The sequence below is a fragment of the Styela clava genome, chromosome 1, assembly GCF_964204865.1.
Source record: "Styela clava chromosome 1, kaStyClav1.hap1.2, whole genome shotgun sequence".
Taxonomy (NCBI): Eukaryota; Metazoa; Chordata; class Ascidiacea; order Stolidobranchia; family Styelidae; genus Styela; species Styela clava.
This window is the reverse complement of record NC_135250.1, coordinates 6,815,157-6,836,261: the sequence shown is the minus strand read 5'-3', so window position 1 is coordinate 6,836,261 and position 21,105 is coordinate 6,815,157. Positions and strand designations below refer to the sequence as shown.

Sequence of the window (21,105 nt, the reverse complement as noted above, 5' to 3'; positions counted from 1 at the left end):
ACTGACAACCAAAGCGTTGTAAAATAGAAGTCACTGTAAGCGTGTGGGCTTCGTTCAAAACTGGAAACTTTAAATAACCCAATCCAGTGAGATTTGAAGAATTTAGTTATTAAGTAGCGGTTTGAAACGACGTTTTGTGTTTCTTGTTTTAAGTTCATAATGCACTGCTAGTGCATATTATTCAGTCAGTTCGTAGGACGACTCGCTGACAGCTTTTTGTGTTAGCGAGAGTTCATCGATTATTATATTTCCGTAAGGATTGCAAATTTTAACATAAACTTTTGGCAGGAAGTAAAAATTTACTTGTTTTAAAAAATTTAAAGCGGCAAAATCACAAAAAAAATTTAAATACCAGAAAGACTGATTTTTTGTTAGATAATTAAATTTATTTTGCACAAATTGTGCATTTTCCCTGTTTTTTTGCATTGATGCTTCAAAGAATCAACGTTTCACAAGTTTCTTTGATTATGATAAAATTATTTACAGGCCTGAAATGAAGTTTGTGAAAATAACGCCGTGCGATCATCAATTATTGAAGCGCAGCTCGCACTGCTTTTTTTTGTATTTCGTGTTTCGCCAGCTTCTGTTGTATCAATTTTCAAATTCTAGACATTGAAGTGTCCCGGAATGGTTAACACAAAGTTGGCATCCCTAGCTTAGACCGATGATCCAATCTTCAAGCACAACCGTATATTTGTCGTTGAGCACAACAGATAATTTTTAACCTGCAGCACAGATAGTCCTCCGTCCAATAAATCGTGTCATAACCTCCTTTAAACGGTCGCATCAAAGCTGTAATGAATATTGAGACACGAATAAGATTTAGCATCTTCGTAACCCTTGGATGAAGAATACACAAACATAATCCAGCTAGAAACCGGACTACGTACCTCGTATAATGGGAATGGGTGTTGTCGCATTTATGTAGATCGGTATGTTTTAAATTACATATATATATATATATATATATATATCACAAATCACGGCCTCTAGTTTTGGCAAAAAGCTTCGCCGTTTTCATTGGAATTAGGTTGCCGAGCATTGGCCAGATAGGGTAGTTTTGTGGCAACTGTATTCTGGTTCTGTATCAATCAGGTCGCTTCGGACACCATCCTTCATTGACAGCCATATATTGTGCGATTTTGTGCACAACACCCAATGAAAAATGTTTTGATTCAGTGTAATACTTTTCCTGGGCGAGGATAACCTGGGTCATTTGGTTTACCATATCACTGACAGCATTTGTATTAACTTCCGGCAAAGTGTCCAAGCCTGCAATTCTTTTCTTTGATTTTTTCTTCTTCTTATGCTTCGATTTGTTTTTTGAAACAGCCCGGTCAGTTTTGATATACGTTTCTAAAGCTACCAGATCTTCGGCCATTTTCTCATGCCCATACTCGTCTATTTTCCGCCACAGTGTCTTGTTAAAATAGTCATAGAGCACTCGATCCTGAAGGGGAAAAAATATTATTTTCGTCGAAACATAGCATCGTCGAAACATAACATCTACTTGTACGGGACCTTTTCAGGAGCTTGGGTGCGTGGGAATTAATTTCCCCAGCCAGACGAAGTATGGAGTTAACTGAAGGTAATTCACAGACGGTGATCGTACATTTGAACCCACGTACATTTGAATCCATGTGTTTATCCGCGGGTTCAATCTATATGCGGGTGCTGAAACCCTTGGGTTAGGGTTAGTATGGGTTCAAATATCCGTAAAACAAAAAAAATTTCCATAGATGCAATAATATGCAGGTGCAATTGTCGTGGGTTCAGATGTACGTGGTTCAAATGTACGTGGGTTCAAATGTACACGGGTTCAAATGTAAGTAATGGAACCTTCACAGACATATATATATTACCTGGTTCGTCAAAGAATGAACTATGACCTCTTCATCCTTTGTATAAAGGTGTTTTTTATATCTTCCTTCGTTACTGTGGAGTGGAATAATATCTTCCCAAGTCATGCATAATAAGTTCTTGAAAAGAAAATAGTGTGTTTTAATTTAATCAAAATAAACAGCATGTTTTAGACATTTGAAAGGACTCGGAAAAAATCTCCTAAAAAAAACTTTTTATTACGGATAATTTCGAAACGATTGGTTCATTTTAGCAGAAAAACTGTTTTCAATAACAATAAACGATCCATGTACGCACTTCGTGACTAATAATAGCATTTTAATTGTATATCTCCGTAATCTAAATGTAATATTTTTCGTAATGGTTCAAATTAAGTGAATAACAACAAACCTTTAGTAAAATTAGAGACTCCATGAAATGTTCAATTATCAGAACCAAATCAAAAGTATCGTCAAGTTGACGAGCTTGTTCCAGAATATATTTTTCATCCATATTTAAAGAATCCAAACCAAGATCAAACGATTGATAATTCCTAGTTCTTTTAAATGTAAAAAGTACGTTATTAGATAAGATATTATATTAATAGATTATGATAAAACTTGTAGAAGTTATTGATTATGTTATCTAAATTGATAATAGTCAACTTAAACTCTTTGAACTCTGACGGCTCAGAGCGAAGTTACTCGCTCACCCTGAAGGTTTGCGGCGCCGTATTGGTGGAACAATAAAATAAGTCTAAATACGGGCTATTTGGCACGCTTATAATTTTTTACCAATTATAGGTAGCACGTTGTGTGACATTTCAATCGAAAGGAAATTTTATCGTGCATTCAGAATGTATTTTCCATTTCGAAATACATTTTGTCAAAATTAATAAAATTGACCCTAATCTAACAGTGATTTTTCTGCATGTATGTGAGTTTTGGCTTGAAATTTTGTTACTTTGGTACAAAATATACTGCCAATATTTGATGTTCATAAAGAGTTTTTTATAAGCGTTTTGTTGATATTCGAATTACTATTGTGGCTGCCATATAACCAATTTTATATTTAAATATTTAATTGTGTATCATTGTGTCGGGTGAACAACTTCGATAAGCGGCCATGACGCACTGATTACGCAGCTACGCAAAAGCCGATCACGTGACTACCGTCATGAAGATGTTGATAAGTACGTTCGAAACGTATTGCGTGGCAAAATGCGCGAGATAACTTTCACGACGACGTTCTCAGCGGGACATCGGTCGCCGAGTTTCGATATGATATTAACCCTGTATGGATTGAAGTACCGACGTCGAGTAATGCGTGCAGTAATAGCGAAGTGAAGGGAAGTTAATATCGTCATATAAAATTTCACGTGGAAAATGTTTTATTCGCCCATCAGTATTTGTTCAAATATCAACCAAAATAAGTACTTGCCTGCTCTGCAGATCAAAATATCTGATTGTACGAATGTTAGGCGAAGCAAGTGGATGGATCAATATCTGAGAGAACTAATAATGCAGAAAGAGCAACTCTTATTCCAACAAGATCATATGCGTCGCCAGAACTAGATACCCTACCGCAAAACGCCAGTTCTAATAATAGATGCGTCGTATGCAGCAAAATTCACATTATTGCCAAAAAAACAATCCAGCTGCTAAAGACAAAGCGTTGCTGAAACGATGCGAGACGGTATATAAGTACAAATACTGTAATGAGTACCTATGTATAGGTAACGAAACCAACAACCATGGGTATAACTGGCACAACAAAGTGCAATATTGGATTTAGAATGTGTCTTTTATCTGCATAATATTTTCATGTTCTTCATTGTTCCGGGCACAACAAAGTGCAATATTCAATTTAAATTTTTTAGCAAGCAGTCTTTTATGTACATACATTTTTCATGGTTTTTATTGTTTCGTTATTTGCTAATAAAATCACAATCTTGTTCATATTGCGTATACGTAACCACAACTTAATGGGTCTTGAGCGGGCAGTCAAAGTCAAAGCGTAGTGCGAATTTTGAATGCGTAGCATCGGGTTAATTAATTACTTCCTGCGGACATTTAAATAACAACATCTCGACGTAACGTCATTGCGGATATCGTCACGTTTAGTTGCATTTGCGTAATATACGTAAAGTTGTGCGTGACGAGACGTAGCCTCTCTTTAATGAGAACATCATTTTGACGCAGCGTCGCTGTTAAATCTACAGATAATCTAATATATTTGGCCATAAAATTTGAATGGCTCATCGTAAAATCGTTTTGGATACGTATATAAAAAGCTATTCAAATTCTCCACATATATTGCCGATTGAATATGTGGCTATTTAGGCAAGAAGTCGAAATTCTTTATATTAAATATTTGTTATCATACAATAATTTCATACGCACTTTCGAATTGCCAATTTTACTGAAACATCGTATATTAGAGCACCGATATTTACAATATAATTAGTCCCAATAACAAGCTTTCATGCAATCTAAAATTTATTTAAATACTCATTGTGGTTCTTGAGATACGAGATCATAAAGTTGATTCCTTCCGACACGAAAAACAAGCCGGTAAACCGGCTTGCCGGGGCACAGAGCGTACTCAAACAAGCCGGTAAACCGGCTTGCCGGGTTCAAGCGGTTAAGGTATAATTTAATTTGATGTAAGTTTTGTGTAACAGTAACCTCGTTGTTCTTCAAGTATCACATCACTGGTTAGTCAATTAGTTTCTGCTATCTTACCTAAAATACCACGCGAAAGACTCAAGGTTTGAAGAATTCACAACCCTGAGATATTCCGAATAACTGGCATCCTTCTTTTTCATTATCTGGATATATGGTTCACCTGCACAAGCAATCTGCAAAGATAAGCATCATAATTATGTAGCTATCTTTATTTATAGATACTGTACAGTACTCAACAATCCCATCGAATCCACTCACATATGATAGGAAAATAAAATTATTAGTGAAATATTTGTGATTCCAATAAAGCCCTCAGCCGTTTACTGTCAGCGTGCCCAGAGGACAAAAAAATTATCTCCAGAATTTTTTTCAAGAACTTCACTTCTGTGAAATTTTCATCTCATATCTGTATCCCTTATCGTATTGATATGAACTGCATTTTGTCTCGTGTCAATCGACATTTACCAACGCGTTGTTACACGCTATGATTTTTTATAATCTCAGTAGCTCTTGTGTCATTCGTAGTAGTCCGTGAGGATGCCAAGTATGACTACTTACAAGTATTTGATTCTCATCCGAATCCTAAATTTTCGATTTCGATTCTCAATTCCGAATCTCCATTCCTCGGCATATTTTCCGAGAAAGCATACCCACTTAACAATACCACGTGAAATTAAACAAGAGGGCGATGTTCAAATATATGGACGGACAAGAAGGCCAAAACTAAGTAGTATGGGTGTTTAATCTGTCACAGTATACAAAATCGCACAAAAAAACGAATCCCTCCGAACCCACAGAGATTTTTACAATAAATAAACGTAACATCTTTCCAGCTTCTAGCAAAAAAAAAAAATATATATATATATATATAGTGTAGTTTGCGGCGTCGTATGAACTCAGCATAACAGTAAAGCAGTTTATACATATATGTGGAGGACTTGCCAAAAAACGTTACACATTGTTTGCAATCGAAGTTTTAACCTTGAGAATCGATTCCAATGCACCGGAATTAATTCTGGTCCATCCCTAGTCGTCCGTAGCTTCGTTCAGAGATCAATTGCTGGGTGACTGCGCGAGACCTTGCTCCGAGTAAATTTACGTAAAAAAGTGTCGTGGGCTAGAGAGTGATGAATACACCAAGTATTTGAGTTTATAAAGACATGCCAAAATGATCAAATTGCCATTACCGGATGCTGAAGATGGCGTTTCTTCAATTGAGTCAGGTAATAATAGTGAAACGATGATTCAAATGCTTGTATTGGATTTCGTAATATTGTGATGTATCTAAAATAGAAATTACAATTCATTACGCAAAGACATTTGAACAAATCATGCCAAGTTAAGTCCTATTATACTCGGTACCGGCAACGGGGTGCTAGTGGACTCTTCTTGCTTTTGAATCAAAACAAGACAAGGACTTTTAGGTAAAGTGTTAATTCCCCTTTTATTTGTAATTTTAAAATTATCATCTTCACACGGGAGTGTTGACAGTTTTTCTGTCGGATAAGAAGTAGATATTTATAAATGCATTCTGATATGAAACTCAAAATTGAGTGAAGCATATCTAATGATTCGCAACTGGTGCTTACTTGGCATCGGGATTCAATAACGCTTTTAACTCTTCTTTATTAAATCTAAAATGACCCGATACGACATCAGGTATTATGTTTCCTTGTACAACATCATTTCTCTGGGTTTGTGTATTATTAGCTGACATACTTTCACATAAGCTTCTTTTAAATGTTCCCGGGTAACCTCCAAGAAATGGACGAGGAAACGCGTTTACCTGGAAAATGATGTGAACGCTGGAATGAACGTTAATAATACTCTTATGCTTAAAGCATATGAATAAAAAAAAATAAAAATAGAAGTTTAAGGCGTTCGAATCTCTTTCGCGCACAGGATGCATTTTACATACATGTAGGATGTAGCTAGTTCCATGACCTGGTCCTGTAGGCCCGTAATTAATCAAAAATGTTGGAAGAACCAAGAATCTCTAGTTCAAAATTTCCCCAGAATCAAGTACGGTATATAATTTGTTTATATTTCGTGCGACAATGTTAGAGAAACGCTTTGCATCGCAACGAAGAAAAACGAAAACATGTGCTCCAAGGTACTGTGTGGATAAGTATAATATTTATGTGCTATCGAGAACGGCGGTTATCGCCACAAGTTTAAAACCTGATTAGAGCGTATTAATCAACTATCGTTCAGTAAAAGTTTATCTGTTCCAATGTCCTTACCCTGTTGTATATGTTATTTTTTTCAATATATCTGTTTAGAATTCCGTATAAACTTGTACTGCCCGTCTTGTGAGTCTTCAAATACACAAAGCTTCGAATGGGAGAACATGTCGTCTCAGTTTGGTTTTCGCTTGATGATGTTATGCTCAATTCATCCTGTATGAATAAGTATATATATATCCAGACAATGGTTTTAATAATTCAAAAAATAGAGAACTAGACGCTACTTTGCGTTTATTAGTTTCTCGCCCACAATATCGTTGAGAAAACAAAATCTTTTAGACTTAAAATCGAGACCTAGAATAACAATGCGACTGTGTGAAAGTAGTTGAAAGCTGACCGAGAAATATAACTATCTCAGAGTGGAATTCCCTCCAAACCATTCGGCGGCGTAAAATAATTTGTCGTATCATCCTAAACGTTGGGTAATTCATAGCCATAGGCGTGTTTTTGTACACGAATTTCATAAAATCGAGTGCCATAAAGAGTCTTGTAGCCTAGTCCCTGACAAAAGTGATGCATGAATAATGCCCAAAACTACACAACAGTAACTGAATCTTATAAGATTTGCAAGTTAAGATGTAGCAGCAAGTTTTTCATAGATACAAACATTGATTAAATATCTGTGGCCCACACTCTTCTGTTGACTTACAGAGTTCCCCCAGAAATTCACACGGAAGTTTTGCTGATATCACTCAATCGAATATGACAGCGAGTGAAGACATTTCTGGCATCATTAGATCGATCTATTTCCACATTCCAAGCTATTACAAACCTTCGTCAATACTTCTTTTTCTTTTCTCTCCCGTAGATCTACAATTGCGATATATTTTGGATTCTTAACTATTTTGTAGAACATTATACCAATTGCAAACGATATTGTAAAAATACACAACTGTGTCGTCGTCTTTTTTCCAAGTGGAATCATCTTTTAAAAGTTGTTTTGATCATTTCGATAAATTTTAATCCAGTTATATCTTTGCTATGTCTCTTTCCGGTTGTTTACCCAATATTGAACAAACTTTCAGTTTCATGTGAAACCAATCGTCGAATAAGCCACTACTTATTATAAGAAGTGAGTAGTTTACTATATATATTCCCTATTTGTAACCTTAACCCTATATATATCATGTTTCGACCACGTACGTTGCCTCAGGGTATATATGTACAGCGATCGGTGATTGGCACTGCGATTCGTAGAATAACTTTATATATTACCGTGTACAATGATGCGTATCCTGAAATGATGACGATGAAATATTTGTTCTCAGTTTTTTTTGCAAGTCAAGTTTCAACAATTTGTTAAATATTTCCTCATTCTTTGAATCCCAGTATGAAACAGAATCTGGTTAATGATGTATATTTATTAATTAAATTTTGTAATCAGTGTAGGCTACTATAGAATAGACGTATGTGTGAACGAGAGTTGACGCGCGCTGACTATTTGAATAATACACATGAAAAAGTGTTATTGTTCCTATCTATTCTATCTTGTATTATATTTTGACATTTAGTCGAAACAAAATTTGTAATTAATTCATTTTCATCATATGTTAGTGTGGAACTAACCGGACTAAATAATGCTGCATCGTATTTAACAAAACAAAAAATCTTGAGGATTGAGTGTCCTACTTTTACCATATTCAAACTGGCATACATTTAGCCAGACATGACATTTAAATGATAATTTCCTCAACTCAATTATTTGGATTGAGTTTGGTTATTGGACCATTTGCTATTCTGTTGTAGCCATATTAATCAACTTGAATTCCCCCTTGTGTTCTGCTTCCAAATAATATATTTTATTACTGGCTTAAATATGTTAGTAATCCTACCAAGATGCATATAATCTTTTGTCATGCTGGTGATACATTTTTACCACATTTTTTTCGAGCCCGTCATCCACTGATATAGAGTTTATATATGTATATATATTTTTTTCTCTCTCTTTTCTTATATCGAATGTTTCTAAATATTAGTATTTTCCATCATCTAATCATAAAGCATATAGAACTTTTATTGTGTAAATGAGTTCTCAATAAAACATGCCCTCCCCCAATAGTTTTCTGAGATTACATCGAATTTTTAAAAGTCTTCAATGTGAACCTTCATCACTTCAGCAAATAGGGTTGGTCGTATCACTCTCTCCCGTCAATACCAAAGCAATTTTATTTGTGTTATGTATTTTTTCGTATTGATGACTGGTTGTTTTTGGTTGACAAAATAATAAATCTCTCTCTCTGTATCCACAAGGTGGCGATACAAATCGCCATGGAAACATCAACGCCAGAAGCGCCAGAATTACCGGTAGCAATTTTGTGACGAAATAATTAAACAAAGTTTGGCATTTGTGATGTCACTTGGGAGTTAGAACTTGTGAATGAAGCTCACTTATTTTGTATTAAACTTGATTATATTGACGATGCAGACAAGTCAGAAAATACCATAGGCCACTGGCAGAATGCCAGTTGACAGTCGGCACCGTCACCGATATGGGCACATAATCATAGCAATGCGTTTACTACAGCACTCCCATTAAACAAATTAAGTGTGGTATAGAAATACACAATTTAAACAAACAAATATACAGATAATAATGAAAATAGGCAAAAGCTGAAAATATGCGATGAAGCTGTAAAAGGACACTCTCCAGTCACAGAGACACTTAACCCTGAAACCACAGAACCGCCGACAGATGTCATTCTGATATTCAGATATTCAGATATCTATTATACTTAAATAAGTTTCATCATATTACTATTTATTGAAGTCCACTATTTTTTTTCTTTTAGGGTAGGATTAACCTATTTATCCTGAGGAGGCTGGGAGGGAAAAGTTGATATGGCAGCTTAACCGTAAGGCGAACCACTGTCTCTGGTCTGGTTACTACTGTACTAGTTCATGCCAAGTATGGGATTAGTTAGTTAATTGTTTCAAATGTATGAACTTTATATTGGAGAAAGTCTCAATCAACCCGCGGTTATGTGAACCACCCTATGACACACCATGTGATAATTATCCACCACAAGATTCAAACCTGCGAACCCACATGGGATAAACAGGGATGCAGTGGTTAGCATATTTCTAATGCTGCGTCCCACCACCACATATCTGCTTATTGTTTTTGGGTACCATTTCTGTATATAATTATCATTTGCAAATTTAAGATATTTAATATGGACTGTCAAAACATATAGTCTGTTAGTCATACCGAGTACATTACAATGATTAATAGATGTTTCCTCGAACATCAGCTATTTTGTTCTACCATGCAATATTTGCAAATGAGAAAAATATATAAAATGCCTTGACAATTTATATTTCCTATTTGGCATATTATTATATATTATTTTATTTCCCAGTTATCTCTCCATTTGACTGATAAAATATATAGTGATTGATGAATTGTCATGTGATGTACCCAATCTATACATGGGAGTTCATTGATATTGTGATGTCACAATCTAGTCTTTGAAGACAGATTAAACAAGATGGATGAGAGACATTGGTGGATTGCGACGAAAATTCAGGAGACATTTCAAGTTGATGATACAGACAGGTTATTTGGATAATATTATTTGGAAGGCTGGTGTTAGTGAGTTCGGTATCGTTGGCGCAGATGGCCATTGGCCATTTCGGACGATAGTAGCTATACTTGGCAAGCTCTATGACATGAATGTGACGTCGTAGTGACGTAATTTTTGAATGACATAGTATAGTCAGGTGGGGGTTAGGAATAACATAACAAAATTCGTTATGCTACGCCCACTGGAAGTACTTGTGGTACTAAACTATACTAGAACCCGAATTTTGTATATGTTATTCCTAACCCCCACCTGACTATGTCTATTAAAAATTACATCACTACGACGTCACAATCATGTCATAGAGTTTGCCCAGTATATCCACCATTGTCCGTTGGTGACATAGTCATGTGGGGGTTAGACAAGACATATGCAAAAATTGTTGAGCCAGGCCAACTAGAAGTGCATGTGAGACTAAAATATACCAGACCCATTTATTGTACCTTGGGTGAGATTGCGGGCATTCGGGTAAAGCCAAAAAATTTTAATCCTACAAAGTTAAAATATCTAAGCTCAACTAAAACATTATTATTTCCTGACCATTCTGTATTCACTGTCATGTTTCAATAATGAACAAGCCATTCCAGAAAAAAAGCAAAATCAATGCATTTATAGGACATAGGGCAGTAAAACTTACGCTATAGTAGAAGCCTTATTTTTCTATATTCATCGAGTTTCATTTAAATGGATTTTTGTATTTTTCAGCCCAACAGCATTGGAGCAATTTCTAGTTGATCCAAATCAACTGTCTGTTGTAACACAATTTTTTGCTGCTGATGGATTGAATAAGTTATTCATTTACGGTCGACGACCAGAGAACAGAGCATGGATGCAGGAAGATTTAAATATGACAACATCGTTGATCAACATCTCGGTAAATATTGACAAAAATCTTTATAATGATTAGACCCAAGCTATCTTGGGTCTTTCCAAAGCCCTCCACAGCACTTTTCAAAGTCATCGATAATAATAATCACATTTTGTTCATAATAAGGTACCATATTTTACGGACCATAAGATGCGCTTTAAATACTTTTACTACTTATTTCAAAACCTGTTCATGTTCCTTATAAACTGTCCAATCTAAGCGATTCATTGACAGTGCGTCTTATAACCTGGTGCACCCATAAAATTGTTTATCCACTTCTACGAATTTTTTTCCTGTTATGCTCCTACTGATAGATTTTTGGGGTCTTGTGTAGTTTTGTATCTCAAGAGCTTCTAGTGGGCGCAGCATAACGATTTTTTTACATGTCAATCCTAACCCCCACCTGACTAGGGCATACGCCAAAATTACGTCACTACGACATCACAATCTTGCCATAGAGCTTGCCAAAGTATACCTACTATCGCCCAAAAATGGCATCTGCGCCGATAATAAAAATCTCACCAATGGCAGCAATCTCTCTCATATCGAGATCGTTGCGACGAGAAAATGAGAGAAATAGCTTGCTCAATTTTGGGTGTACGTATGCGAGTTTCGGATGGCAGCTAGTTTGAACCGCCCTATGAAATCGTAGGGGGTTAGGATTGACATATGCGAAAATTGTTATGCTCCGCCCATTAGAAGTACTCGAGGTACGATACGACACTAGACCTGATTTTTTTATCCCAAAATAGCCATCTAGTGACTCGTTCAATATCTAGGTACCAGAAATTCGAAATTGATTGATTATTTAGTTGCAAAGGAACTAAATAACAGCAACAATTTAGAAAACTGATCCATATATTCACTTTGTGTCCAATAATAGTATATATATAAACATGTGAACTTTTTGATTTCTAGAACATTGGAATGAATGATTTTGTTTGCGTATTCTTTCTTCGACAATCCACTCATAATGAAGTTGAGCCTATGCATTTACATAGAGATATATATTGTGGTGAAATTAAAAGCAATCCACTTCATCAACTAAGCACTGTATTATCTCAGGTATTTTTGTTGAATATTGATATTGGTTATTAACAATGTTTATCTATCCCATTTGATATATTCTGTTCCAATTTTTCAAGTTATACTTATCCGCGTTGGCATCAAATGAATCGGTTTTAAATGACATGATCTCTTAATTTAGTCGTGATAAATGACACTAATTTACCATCCCAGTGTAAAAATTCAAAGCTAACCTTTTTTTATTTATTTTGTTCGAAGGTATTTTATCCATTGCTCCGATCTCAAAGAGACTGGCAGAAATGTCCTACTGATCACAAGCAACAGTTTTTACACAATGTTGAAAAATACGTCAATGTATTTGCTTCAGCTACGAATAAAAGTGATGCAACCAAACAACAAGTGAGTAGGGTTAATGAAAAAATGATAGAGCAAAATAGCCTTAAATGCGCACTCCAGAAGTATGTGTACCAATATGGAGGTAACTAATTTTGTTCGCTCACTTTACATCAAGTTGTGGAAAGGGACTGAAGCCTATGGGCAAAGGGGTATATTAACTTGGCCAATAAAGACACAAAAATATATTATATATGGTAAGGCTTTGATAGTTATCCTAAGGTCAAGAAAGCTTCATACATTTCATGAAAAGATAGGGTAAAATCCCTTAAAATGATTGTGCATAACAAGTTGACATTAACTTATTTTTTCATTTAGATACTCCGACTTCCAGAGACTCTCGTCAGCAGCGATTTCAAGCAACATCGTATCAGTAGTCAGTTTGATAGTGCTGTTATAAGAGAATATGAATCAGTTGTTCAAGATTGGATGCAAACTATTGATGGTGTATTGTCGGAAGGAAATGATGAACGGTAACCATTTTTGATATTTCTCTTATATACTGGAAATTGTGTGTGTTTTTAACAAAAAATGCATGCGAAACTTCACAATCTATTTCCTAACTGTGGGTGAATTCTGTTTGAGTGTGACTATGACCCATGACTGTAATATTGTTAATAAAGCCACTCAAGAGGTATAAGAAGATTTTATGTTCATGTTTGGCCTGGTTTGGATAAGAGGACGTAATAAAATAATTTTTTCAAAATCAACATGTTTCTAGTTCTAAATAGCCTGCTATGTTCACATAGCTATTGCATATGTTATTAAGTGAGTGCGTAGTATTTTATGCATAGTTTTTGAAGTTGTGGCCATAGACTATTTTTGTGACAATCCATTACATCAATCAAGTCAATCAAATCAAAACATCTTATGTTATGCCAAATCTAAAGCGTTCACTAGCAAATAACTGGATGGTTGGCAAATCATTACCCTGTGTGGGTTTGAGGGGTCTGAATCTTGTGACGAATAATTATATGCGATAGGATTGCTGGAGTTATTGCCGTCGTAGAGTGGTTTATTTAACTGCTGTTGGGTTACGACTCCTCCACCATCAAGTCCATGCATCTGGAACAAATATCTAGTTAACTATCCCCATACCCGACATGAACATATCAGAGGAGAGGACGTGGTTTGCCATATGATTAAGCCATCTTATCGACTTTCCTGGCCCCTAAGATAAATAGGGAAATTCTAATTTTTTCAAATTTCTGTTTCTTCAGTCTTCTGGATGTTCACTCTGGTCCACTGACTGAAGTTGACAGATGGCACAGAAGACAGCGAGTACTGGCAACAATTATGGAACAATTGAAAACAAAAGAATGCAAGAATGTTATTGGTGTTCTTATCCAAGCAAAATCCAAATTACTAAAGAAATGGAAAGCAATGGATTTATTGTAAGTCTTGATTAAATAAGTTTATTTTAACCACTAAAGTTTGAAAAAAGTACTACTTTGCCATCTTGTCGTCAATATACTAAGTATAATATTTGCTTGCGAAACGACTAAAATAGGACAAAAATATGTTTTCAGGATATACATCGCTGTTCCAATTATCCTGAATGAGTTAAAAATTCTTGTAAAAATTTGTTTGCAAGAGAGAATTGCTGGACTTCTTACTGTCACAGCGCGGTTTATGTGCCGGCCGGTTCATTGTGGCTTTTTGCATCATTCAGATTCATGCAGCTGAAACGAATCACTAGTTATCTATACTTATACCAGAGTTAGACTTATGCTCTTATTGTTCGATTTCTCCCCAAAAGAATTATGCAACTCTCATCCCACTTTTCTGCAATTTGCCAAAGGCTATTGTCATTACGGCTTTCTCACATGTCCATGCTTCCAAAAACAAATAATTGGCTAACTAATCCAATACCCCACATGGACTGGTAATCGGACAAGAGGCCATGATTGAGCCGTCTTATTGGTTTTCCTGTCCCCCTGGATAAATATGTAAATAGTAAATTCTATCCAATCATTATGCCATTATCACCATCATATTTCTCTGTCATATTCTTTTATTCAGTATCACTGATGCTCAAAACGAAACCAAAGACAAAGTGAAATACCTAGAAGCTCTCAGACGACATCTGGAACAGCTTCACCATGAGAATAATCCTGCTATTGCAGTCAATATTATTCTGCCAGCTCTCATAGCAGCGATTCGACAAATGGAATCTGTCTCCCGTTATTATGCAAGATCTGGATATTTGGGATTACTGTGCAAAAAGGTGTGCATTGTGTTGGATTCTTATACTCATTTGATAAGATGGCTTTATATGCTACTGCTTCAGCATTATTTAACTATCATTTTAATAACCATCGTACATCATAGCCAGATAGGCAGCAAATAGGGCCTACTTACTAAGATCTGAAAAATGGGCCTCAAGTTTATTCCAGCATGAATCGATGTCAATGGTTCCCAAACTGTCATGATTTGCGGCCTCCTTCCAAACACTTTCAATGCTCCATGGTCTTCTTCTTAAGACACACAATGCTCCATGGCCCCCTTCCAAGACTTTCAATGGTTCGTGGCCCCTTTCAAAGACTCTCAATGCTGCATGACTTCCTTCCAAAGACTCGTAAGGCTTCATGGCCTCCTTCCAAAGACTCTCAATTGCGTCGTGGCCTCCTTCCAAAGACACTCAATGCTCCATGGCCTCCTTCCAAGACTCTCAATGTTTCGTGGCCCCTTCTAAAGACTCTCAATGCTCCGTGGCCTCCTTCCAAAGACACTCAATGCTCCATGGCCTCCTTCCAGATATACTCAATGCTCCATGGCCTCCTTCCGAGGACTCTTAATACTTCATGGCTTCCTTCCAAAGACTTGTGAGGCTCCATGGCCTCCTTCCAAAGACACTCAATGCTCCATGGCCTCCTTCCAAAGACTCTCAATGCTCCGTGGCCTCCTTCCAAAGACTCTTAATGCTCCTTGGCCTTTTTCCAAAGACACTCAATGCTCCATGGCCTCCTTCCGAGACTCATAATGGTTTGTGGCCTCCTTGCAAAGACTTGTAAGGCTCCATGGCCTCCTTCCAAAGACACTGTATGCTCCGTGGCCTCCTTCCAAAGACTCTCAATGCTCCATGGCCTCCTTCCGAGACTCTCAATGGTTCGTGGCCTCCTTCCAAAGACTCGTAAGGCTCCATGGCCTCCTTCCAAAGACACTCAATGCTCCATGGTTTCCTTCCAAAGACTCTCAATGCTCCGTGGCCTCCTTCCAAAGACTCTCAATGCTCCGTGGCCTCCTTCCAAAGACACTCAATGCTCCATGGCCTCCTTCCAAAGACACTCAATGCTCCATGGCCTCCTTCCGCCAACAAATGAAAGCAAAATGATTAAATGCATTGCAGTCAAAAAGTTGAACAAATCACTGTCAATATAGCCTACTTTAAATTAATGTACTCATCATGAATGATACAGTATTTTTTTAGGCTTTAGGTTGGGCCCAGGCTTTTACTTGTGCCCCCCCCCCAAAGTTCCTTACCCCACTAGGAAGATCAGGCATTCAGTTTGAGAAACTCTGATCTATATAATTTTGGAAGCTCTTTCATTAAAAATGTTGTTATTTTATGTTTCTCTACAGATATGCAATGATCTTGCGAATTTGTGCCGGGAGCATGTCATGGCAATGGTAAAAGATAATTTATGGAAAATTATTGAAGACGAGGTTTCGAGACCGGAATCAACTCCACCAGTATTTAAGATAAATAAAAGAGGAATCAGAAGAAGAGAATTGATTTATGAAGATGATAAATCTCTTGTTGGAAGGTAAATAAGCTCAGACATTTTTTATTTTTATATTTTGAGGTTTTTCGGTCGTTGCATCGGAAATGAATAACTGGTTCACTATTTCCTCAACCTCAGACAGTCTTTACTGTCCATTGAAAATCATTTTTTATGGATAGATATATAAGCGTTAGATCCAGGATGCAGAATGAATTGATCACCTAAATTGACCAATTAGTTGGCATGCGTGCATGACTGTTTTGGCCTATGCAGGTTATAAATTCTGAGTTTTGACTATTGAGTAGTTCAGTTCAAGCGCACTACCTCAATAACTGGAAGAAATGAAGATACTGTATCTCAATATCTTTTTATATCCAAGTGGCCAATTAAACCAAGAGTGTATCGAATTAGATCACATTGGAGTATCGGCCATGTCATACCTCAGTAGCTTTCTACCCGTGAGTGACTGCTTGTTGCCTTATTAGGAGTTTAGGTGTGAAAAATTGTGTGACTTCATGATAATTTGATTATTAATAAGTAGAGTACTTTAGCTATAACTTTTTTAAGTTGGGTTTATTATTAAAAAGCAACATGTTTGTCTTTGACATTTGCTTTGAACATATAATAATTTTCAGATTGAAGGCATGTCTTTCACTTCATGTGTTTTACCGGGATTTAATCCGAAGTATGAAAGATACTTTAGGAGCCGCTGGAAGCCACAGTCTTGCACAATCTCAAAGTTCTATCGATACAGTCTCAGCGAGGGTAAAGAAACCAAGAGGATCTGGTACTGGGGCAAGAAGCAAAGGAATCTTGGGTGCCATGGCTGGCCCAAGCTCAGTTGTGTCTGGATCAGGTATGTCGTATTTTTTCATCTGAACAAGGATCTGTTTATCACATATAAAGATGCTTAAAAGTGCCTGGCAACCGAATAGTGAAGCAAAAAATAACAACACAACTTATTTACTTCGGGTCTAGTCATTTTACATCGAGGATAAGTAAGTAGGCCAAGCAGTTGTTCCCATAACGGTGCGATTCATAAAGCTATTTTGAGTGTGTCGCAAAATAACAATCCAGTTAGTAAAATAAATTATTTTTATCGGCCTACATTTAGAACTATAATTGTTAAATCTGTGGAAATAAACATCATTATGGCAGAAAGACTGACTTTTTTGAAATTCAGTTGTGCTATGCTGGTTTATGCACAAAAAAAATGCTCCTGTATCAGATTTATGAAAATAATATAAAAAATTTTTGTTCATTATACTCTATTTACCGTAGATGGTAAAGACTATTCAACATTTGGATATGGCGTATCAATGGCCGATGAAGATATGATACTCGGACATCTCGATTCATTGTGTGGACGAATGAGACAAATGCTGGATATTATTGCATCATTGAGACAGTTCACTACTCTTGGTAAGTTCCCTGATAATATGGCCCGAGGAGCGCATAACTGAGAGATGAGGGGGCTGAGAAAATATTCTACATTTAAAATTCTACACACTATAGAATTTTGACACAGACTTTTGCTGTCTACTCAAAAATTAAGAAATATTGTTCTTGACTCCAACTCCCTATTTTGAGGAAACTATATCCTGACCACATAAACTTTGGCCTATGCAAGTCTTCTTTAATTATCTTTGTGAATGCCTGTGAACTTAATCTATTTGAATTATGACACAATTGAAATATGTCATTTTACTACACTCACTCAAGTCGAGTCATTATGATGTTCATTGCCTATCTGAGAAATAAGTTGACAAGTTTCTTGTTTCGTTTTTCAGCAAAAGACACTGCAGGGTTACCACGACCACGACTAGAAGATATTCCATTACCTGATAGTGATGACAAGTCATCTATAGGTCAATTTTTGGAAAAGAATTTGATTAAGCTTATTTTTCTACAGTTTACTATTTGCATTTTTTGTCGTACAAATTAAAAATACTGGTAGTCTACTCACCAGTCACTATTCAATATAAAGTGCAATAAATTTAGTAGATTGAACTGAATCGAAAATTTTGGTCGCTTTAATTATGTGTTAGGTATTATATTTGTTTAGGTTTGTTTTGAATCAAAACTAAATATAACGTAGAAAAATTTTAATGCTTTATATCTAATACCATTAAGTAATCGTACTGTGCCAATAAGTCTTCTAATTTTTGCTTTTCAATTTAGATCAGATGTTTTTTGATTTAACTTTCTTCCAATTATATTTTTTAGCTCATATGAGTCCACAAGGAACAGCAAATACAGGAGCTTCGGTGGATAACATGTCACATGAATTTCCAGAAAACACTTCTGCCACAAAACAAATTGGATACCCACATTTTATTGTGAGAGAATTTGATGTTCAGACTTTATATATACTTTTGGGAAGGGAAAACGAGTTTAACAAGAAATATAGCTTTAGCAGATGCAAAATTTAAAGATATTTACAAAACACAAATAATAAAATAGATTAACAATTGGCATGCTTGTTACAGTTTAATAAAGAAAAAATTCACAGATTGCAATTTTAGTAAAGCCTTCCTCTGCTCGTGATATTGATATTGAAGAATATGAAATAGTTCTAACTAGTGAAAATTGATATTCGAAGCATGAAGGGAAATGATAAAAATTCATATACGGTAGTTCATGAAAACATAGTTCTACATGATAAACCTACTTCGGTTAACTTGAACCAAGATGGTGGACACCGAAACGTAGTATGTGTACGAGGTTAGGGTAGGGCCATAATTTCAGGTACAAATACTACAGGAGTCATTTGGCTAGTCCCTGAACTCGTAATAGAACTAAAATCAGGAAAATTAGAGTAAAATTTTGGCCCAACTCTAACCTGGTACACATACTATGTTCCGGTGACCGCCATCTTGGTTCACATACTACGGAAGCGCCAATATTTACTATACCTGTCTTATTTATTATCCTTATTTTTCATTATTTCAGAGACAACAACAAAGTATGGGTCCATTACAAGAAGAGGAAGAAGAAGATGAAATCAGCAGAGGAAATGTATCTGCAGATATTAATAAAGGTAAACTATCGTTTATCTTACTCGTAAAATTTTTTAGATAATTTCAACAAACTTTGTTCGACAGTGTGGCGCATTGTGCCCAACGTTAAGAATACGCTCGCCACCTCACTTCTGATTACCCTGCGTGTGTTCGCAGGTTTGAATCTCATGCGGGATGATTATGTTGCGAGAGGATTGCTGGACTCCTCGATGCCGTAGGGTGGTCGGTTACAGCTTCCTCCAACATCAAGTCCAAGATTCTGAAAACAAATAACTGGGAGGGGGGGGGATCCTTCTAGTAGAGCTACAAAATTTCATATGAACATATTGAATTTTTAAATGCTTGATAGAATTTTTTGAATTTTTTTATGGAGACTGTTTATTGGGTACTCCCGTAGTGTGTGTAACAGGTTAAAGTTAGAGCGATTTTCGGATTTTCCTTATTTCTTAGTTCTATTATGAGTTTGGGGACTGTCTGTGTTAGCCAAGTGAATATACCCTATGCCCATAGGTTTCAATCCTTTTACACAACTTGATGTAAGTAGGCAAACAAAATTAGTTACCTCCATATCGGTACACACACTTCTGGAGCACCGTTTATTGACCCAACATCTGAGGTATCCTGTCGATATTGAAGAAAAACGGTTCCATTACATTTGAACCCACGTACATTTGAACCCATGACAATTGCATCTGTATGCCATTGCACATATGGAATTTTTTTTGTTTCACGGATAGTTAAACCCATACTAACCCTAACCCATGGGTTTTAGCACCCGCATATAGATTGAACCCGTGGATATACGCATGGGTTCAAATGTACATGGGTTCAAATGTACGGTCACCAAGAAAAACATATGTAAACTTTGCAATGTCCATAGCTTGAGCTTGTTTTGAAAATGTTTCAAATGCTACTTTCAGGTTATACTTCACTTAGAAACCAGCAACTAACAAACCACTAAACGACTTCAATTTTTATATAGGAGTTTTCAAAATAATTATACTGTTACCAAATAATCATATTTTTTTTCATCTATTCAGCTTACCAAAGGCAACCTCCGACTTCAGGTGCAATAGCTAAAAGAAGAATCTCTGCAGGAGATAGAAGAGGAGGATCGGATATAGATTCTGATATGGATCTGGATGAAGATAGAAGCATGGATTTTAGAACCGCTAGTTCTCCTGGATCGCCAATACAGGCGCAGTTCAATGCTGCAGGGTTTTTAAGTAAGTTGGATGTTAGCTCTGGTAAATTCTTCTAAATTTTTTATAGAGTATTTTTCACACTTAGCAAGGCTCTGCACATGCAGTCACTTATATTTAAGTACTAGAATATTTTTGGTTCGGCTTTTCTCAATGTATCACTTACTCCCTGAGTGAGGTAAATACAATGTTTAAACTTGAGATTTGTAACTGGCAATGCCAACATAGTTGAAATACAATGCGCTAATCAATATGCCATCTCATTTTTAATAGTGTTACAATAGTCGTATATGAATGTTAAAATGAGTACGACAAAAGTATAATTTATTATTACCTATATAACACAAGCTGCTTCATGATAATGTCCATACACTTTTTGTAATACACTTCGTAGCAGTATTCTGGGTTTTAAAGTTGATCCAGTTGATGGTAGAGAAAGTTGTAACCAACCAACAGACTGGTTACATAAACCACCATACAATGACAAATACACCAACAATCCTTCCATACCAACTAAT

At 36.1% G+C, this 21,105-nt stretch overlaps 2 protein-coding genes across 3 annotated transcripts in view; one reads left to right on the top strand and one right to left on the bottom strand.

The window, feature by feature from the left end:
- Window positions 1-816: 816 nt before the first annotated feature.
- LOC120338282 (galactosylceramide sulfotransferase-like) lies at window positions 817-7,842 on the bottom strand. The gene is made up of 8 exons (XM_039406257.2): window positions 7,545-7,842; window positions 6,770-6,925; window positions 6,116-6,312; window positions 5,714-5,810; window positions 4,584-4,699; window positions 2,251-2,398; window positions 1,863-1,979; window positions 817-1,450 (listed from the first exon to the last, which is right to left on the bottom strand). The coding sequence occupies exons 1-8, from the start codon at window positions 7,695-7,697 to the stop codon at window positions 1,088-1,090; spliced, it is 1,347 nt and encodes a 448-aa protein (XP_039262191.2). The 5' UTR covers window positions 7,698-7,842; the 3' UTR covers window positions 817-1,087.
- A 2,293-nt stretch (window positions 7,843-10,135) lies between these two features.
- The window catches only part of LOC120348568 (uncharacterized), a 76,397-nt gene continuing 65,427 nt past the window's right edge, over window positions 10,136-21,105 (top strand). For both annotated transcript variants that reach the window (XM_078117541.1, XM_078117540.1), the window contains exons 1-14: window positions 10,136-10,328; window positions 11,059-11,227; window positions 12,140-12,286; window positions 12,506-12,646; window positions 12,959-13,113; window positions 13,861-14,034; window positions 14,663-14,867; window positions 16,223-16,407; window positions 17,001-17,221; window positions 17,647-17,787; window positions 18,156-18,233; window positions 18,592-18,704; window positions 19,318-19,405; window positions 20,426-20,611. In XM_078117541.1, coding sequence (XP_077973667.1) covers window positions 10,261-10,328; window positions 11,059-11,227; window positions 12,140-12,286; window positions 12,506-12,646; window positions 12,959-13,113; window positions 13,861-14,034; window positions 14,663-14,867; window positions 16,223-16,407; window positions 17,001-17,221; window positions 17,647-17,787; window positions 18,156-18,233; window positions 18,592-18,704; window positions 19,318-19,405; window positions 20,426-20,611 — 2,071 coding nt within the window. In that variant the 5' untranslated portion in view covers window positions 10,136-10,260. The remainder of the gene's footprint in view (window positions 10,329-11,058; window positions 11,228-12,139; window positions 12,287-12,505; window positions 12,647-12,958; window positions 13,114-13,860; window positions 14,035-14,662; window positions 14,868-16,222; window positions 16,408-17,000; window positions 17,222-17,646; window positions 17,788-18,155; window positions 18,234-18,591; window positions 18,705-19,317; window positions 19,406-20,425; window positions 20,612-21,105) is intronic.

Excerpts from the sequence above, each read along its gene's own strand:
- LOC120338282 (XM_039406257.2), bottom strand. The coding sequence starts at position 7,697 with ATGATTCCACTTGGAAAAAAGACGACGACACAGTTGTGTATTTTTACA. Across the intron at positions 6,313-6,769 it reads AAAATAACATATACAACAGG|GTAAACGCGTTTCCTCGTCC; the intron begins GTAAGGACATTG and ends ATCATTTTCCAG. Across the intron at positions 4,700-5,713 it reads AACGCCATCTTCAGCATCCG|ATTGCTTGTGCAGGTGAACC; the intron begins GTAATGGCAATT and ends TTATCTTTGCAG.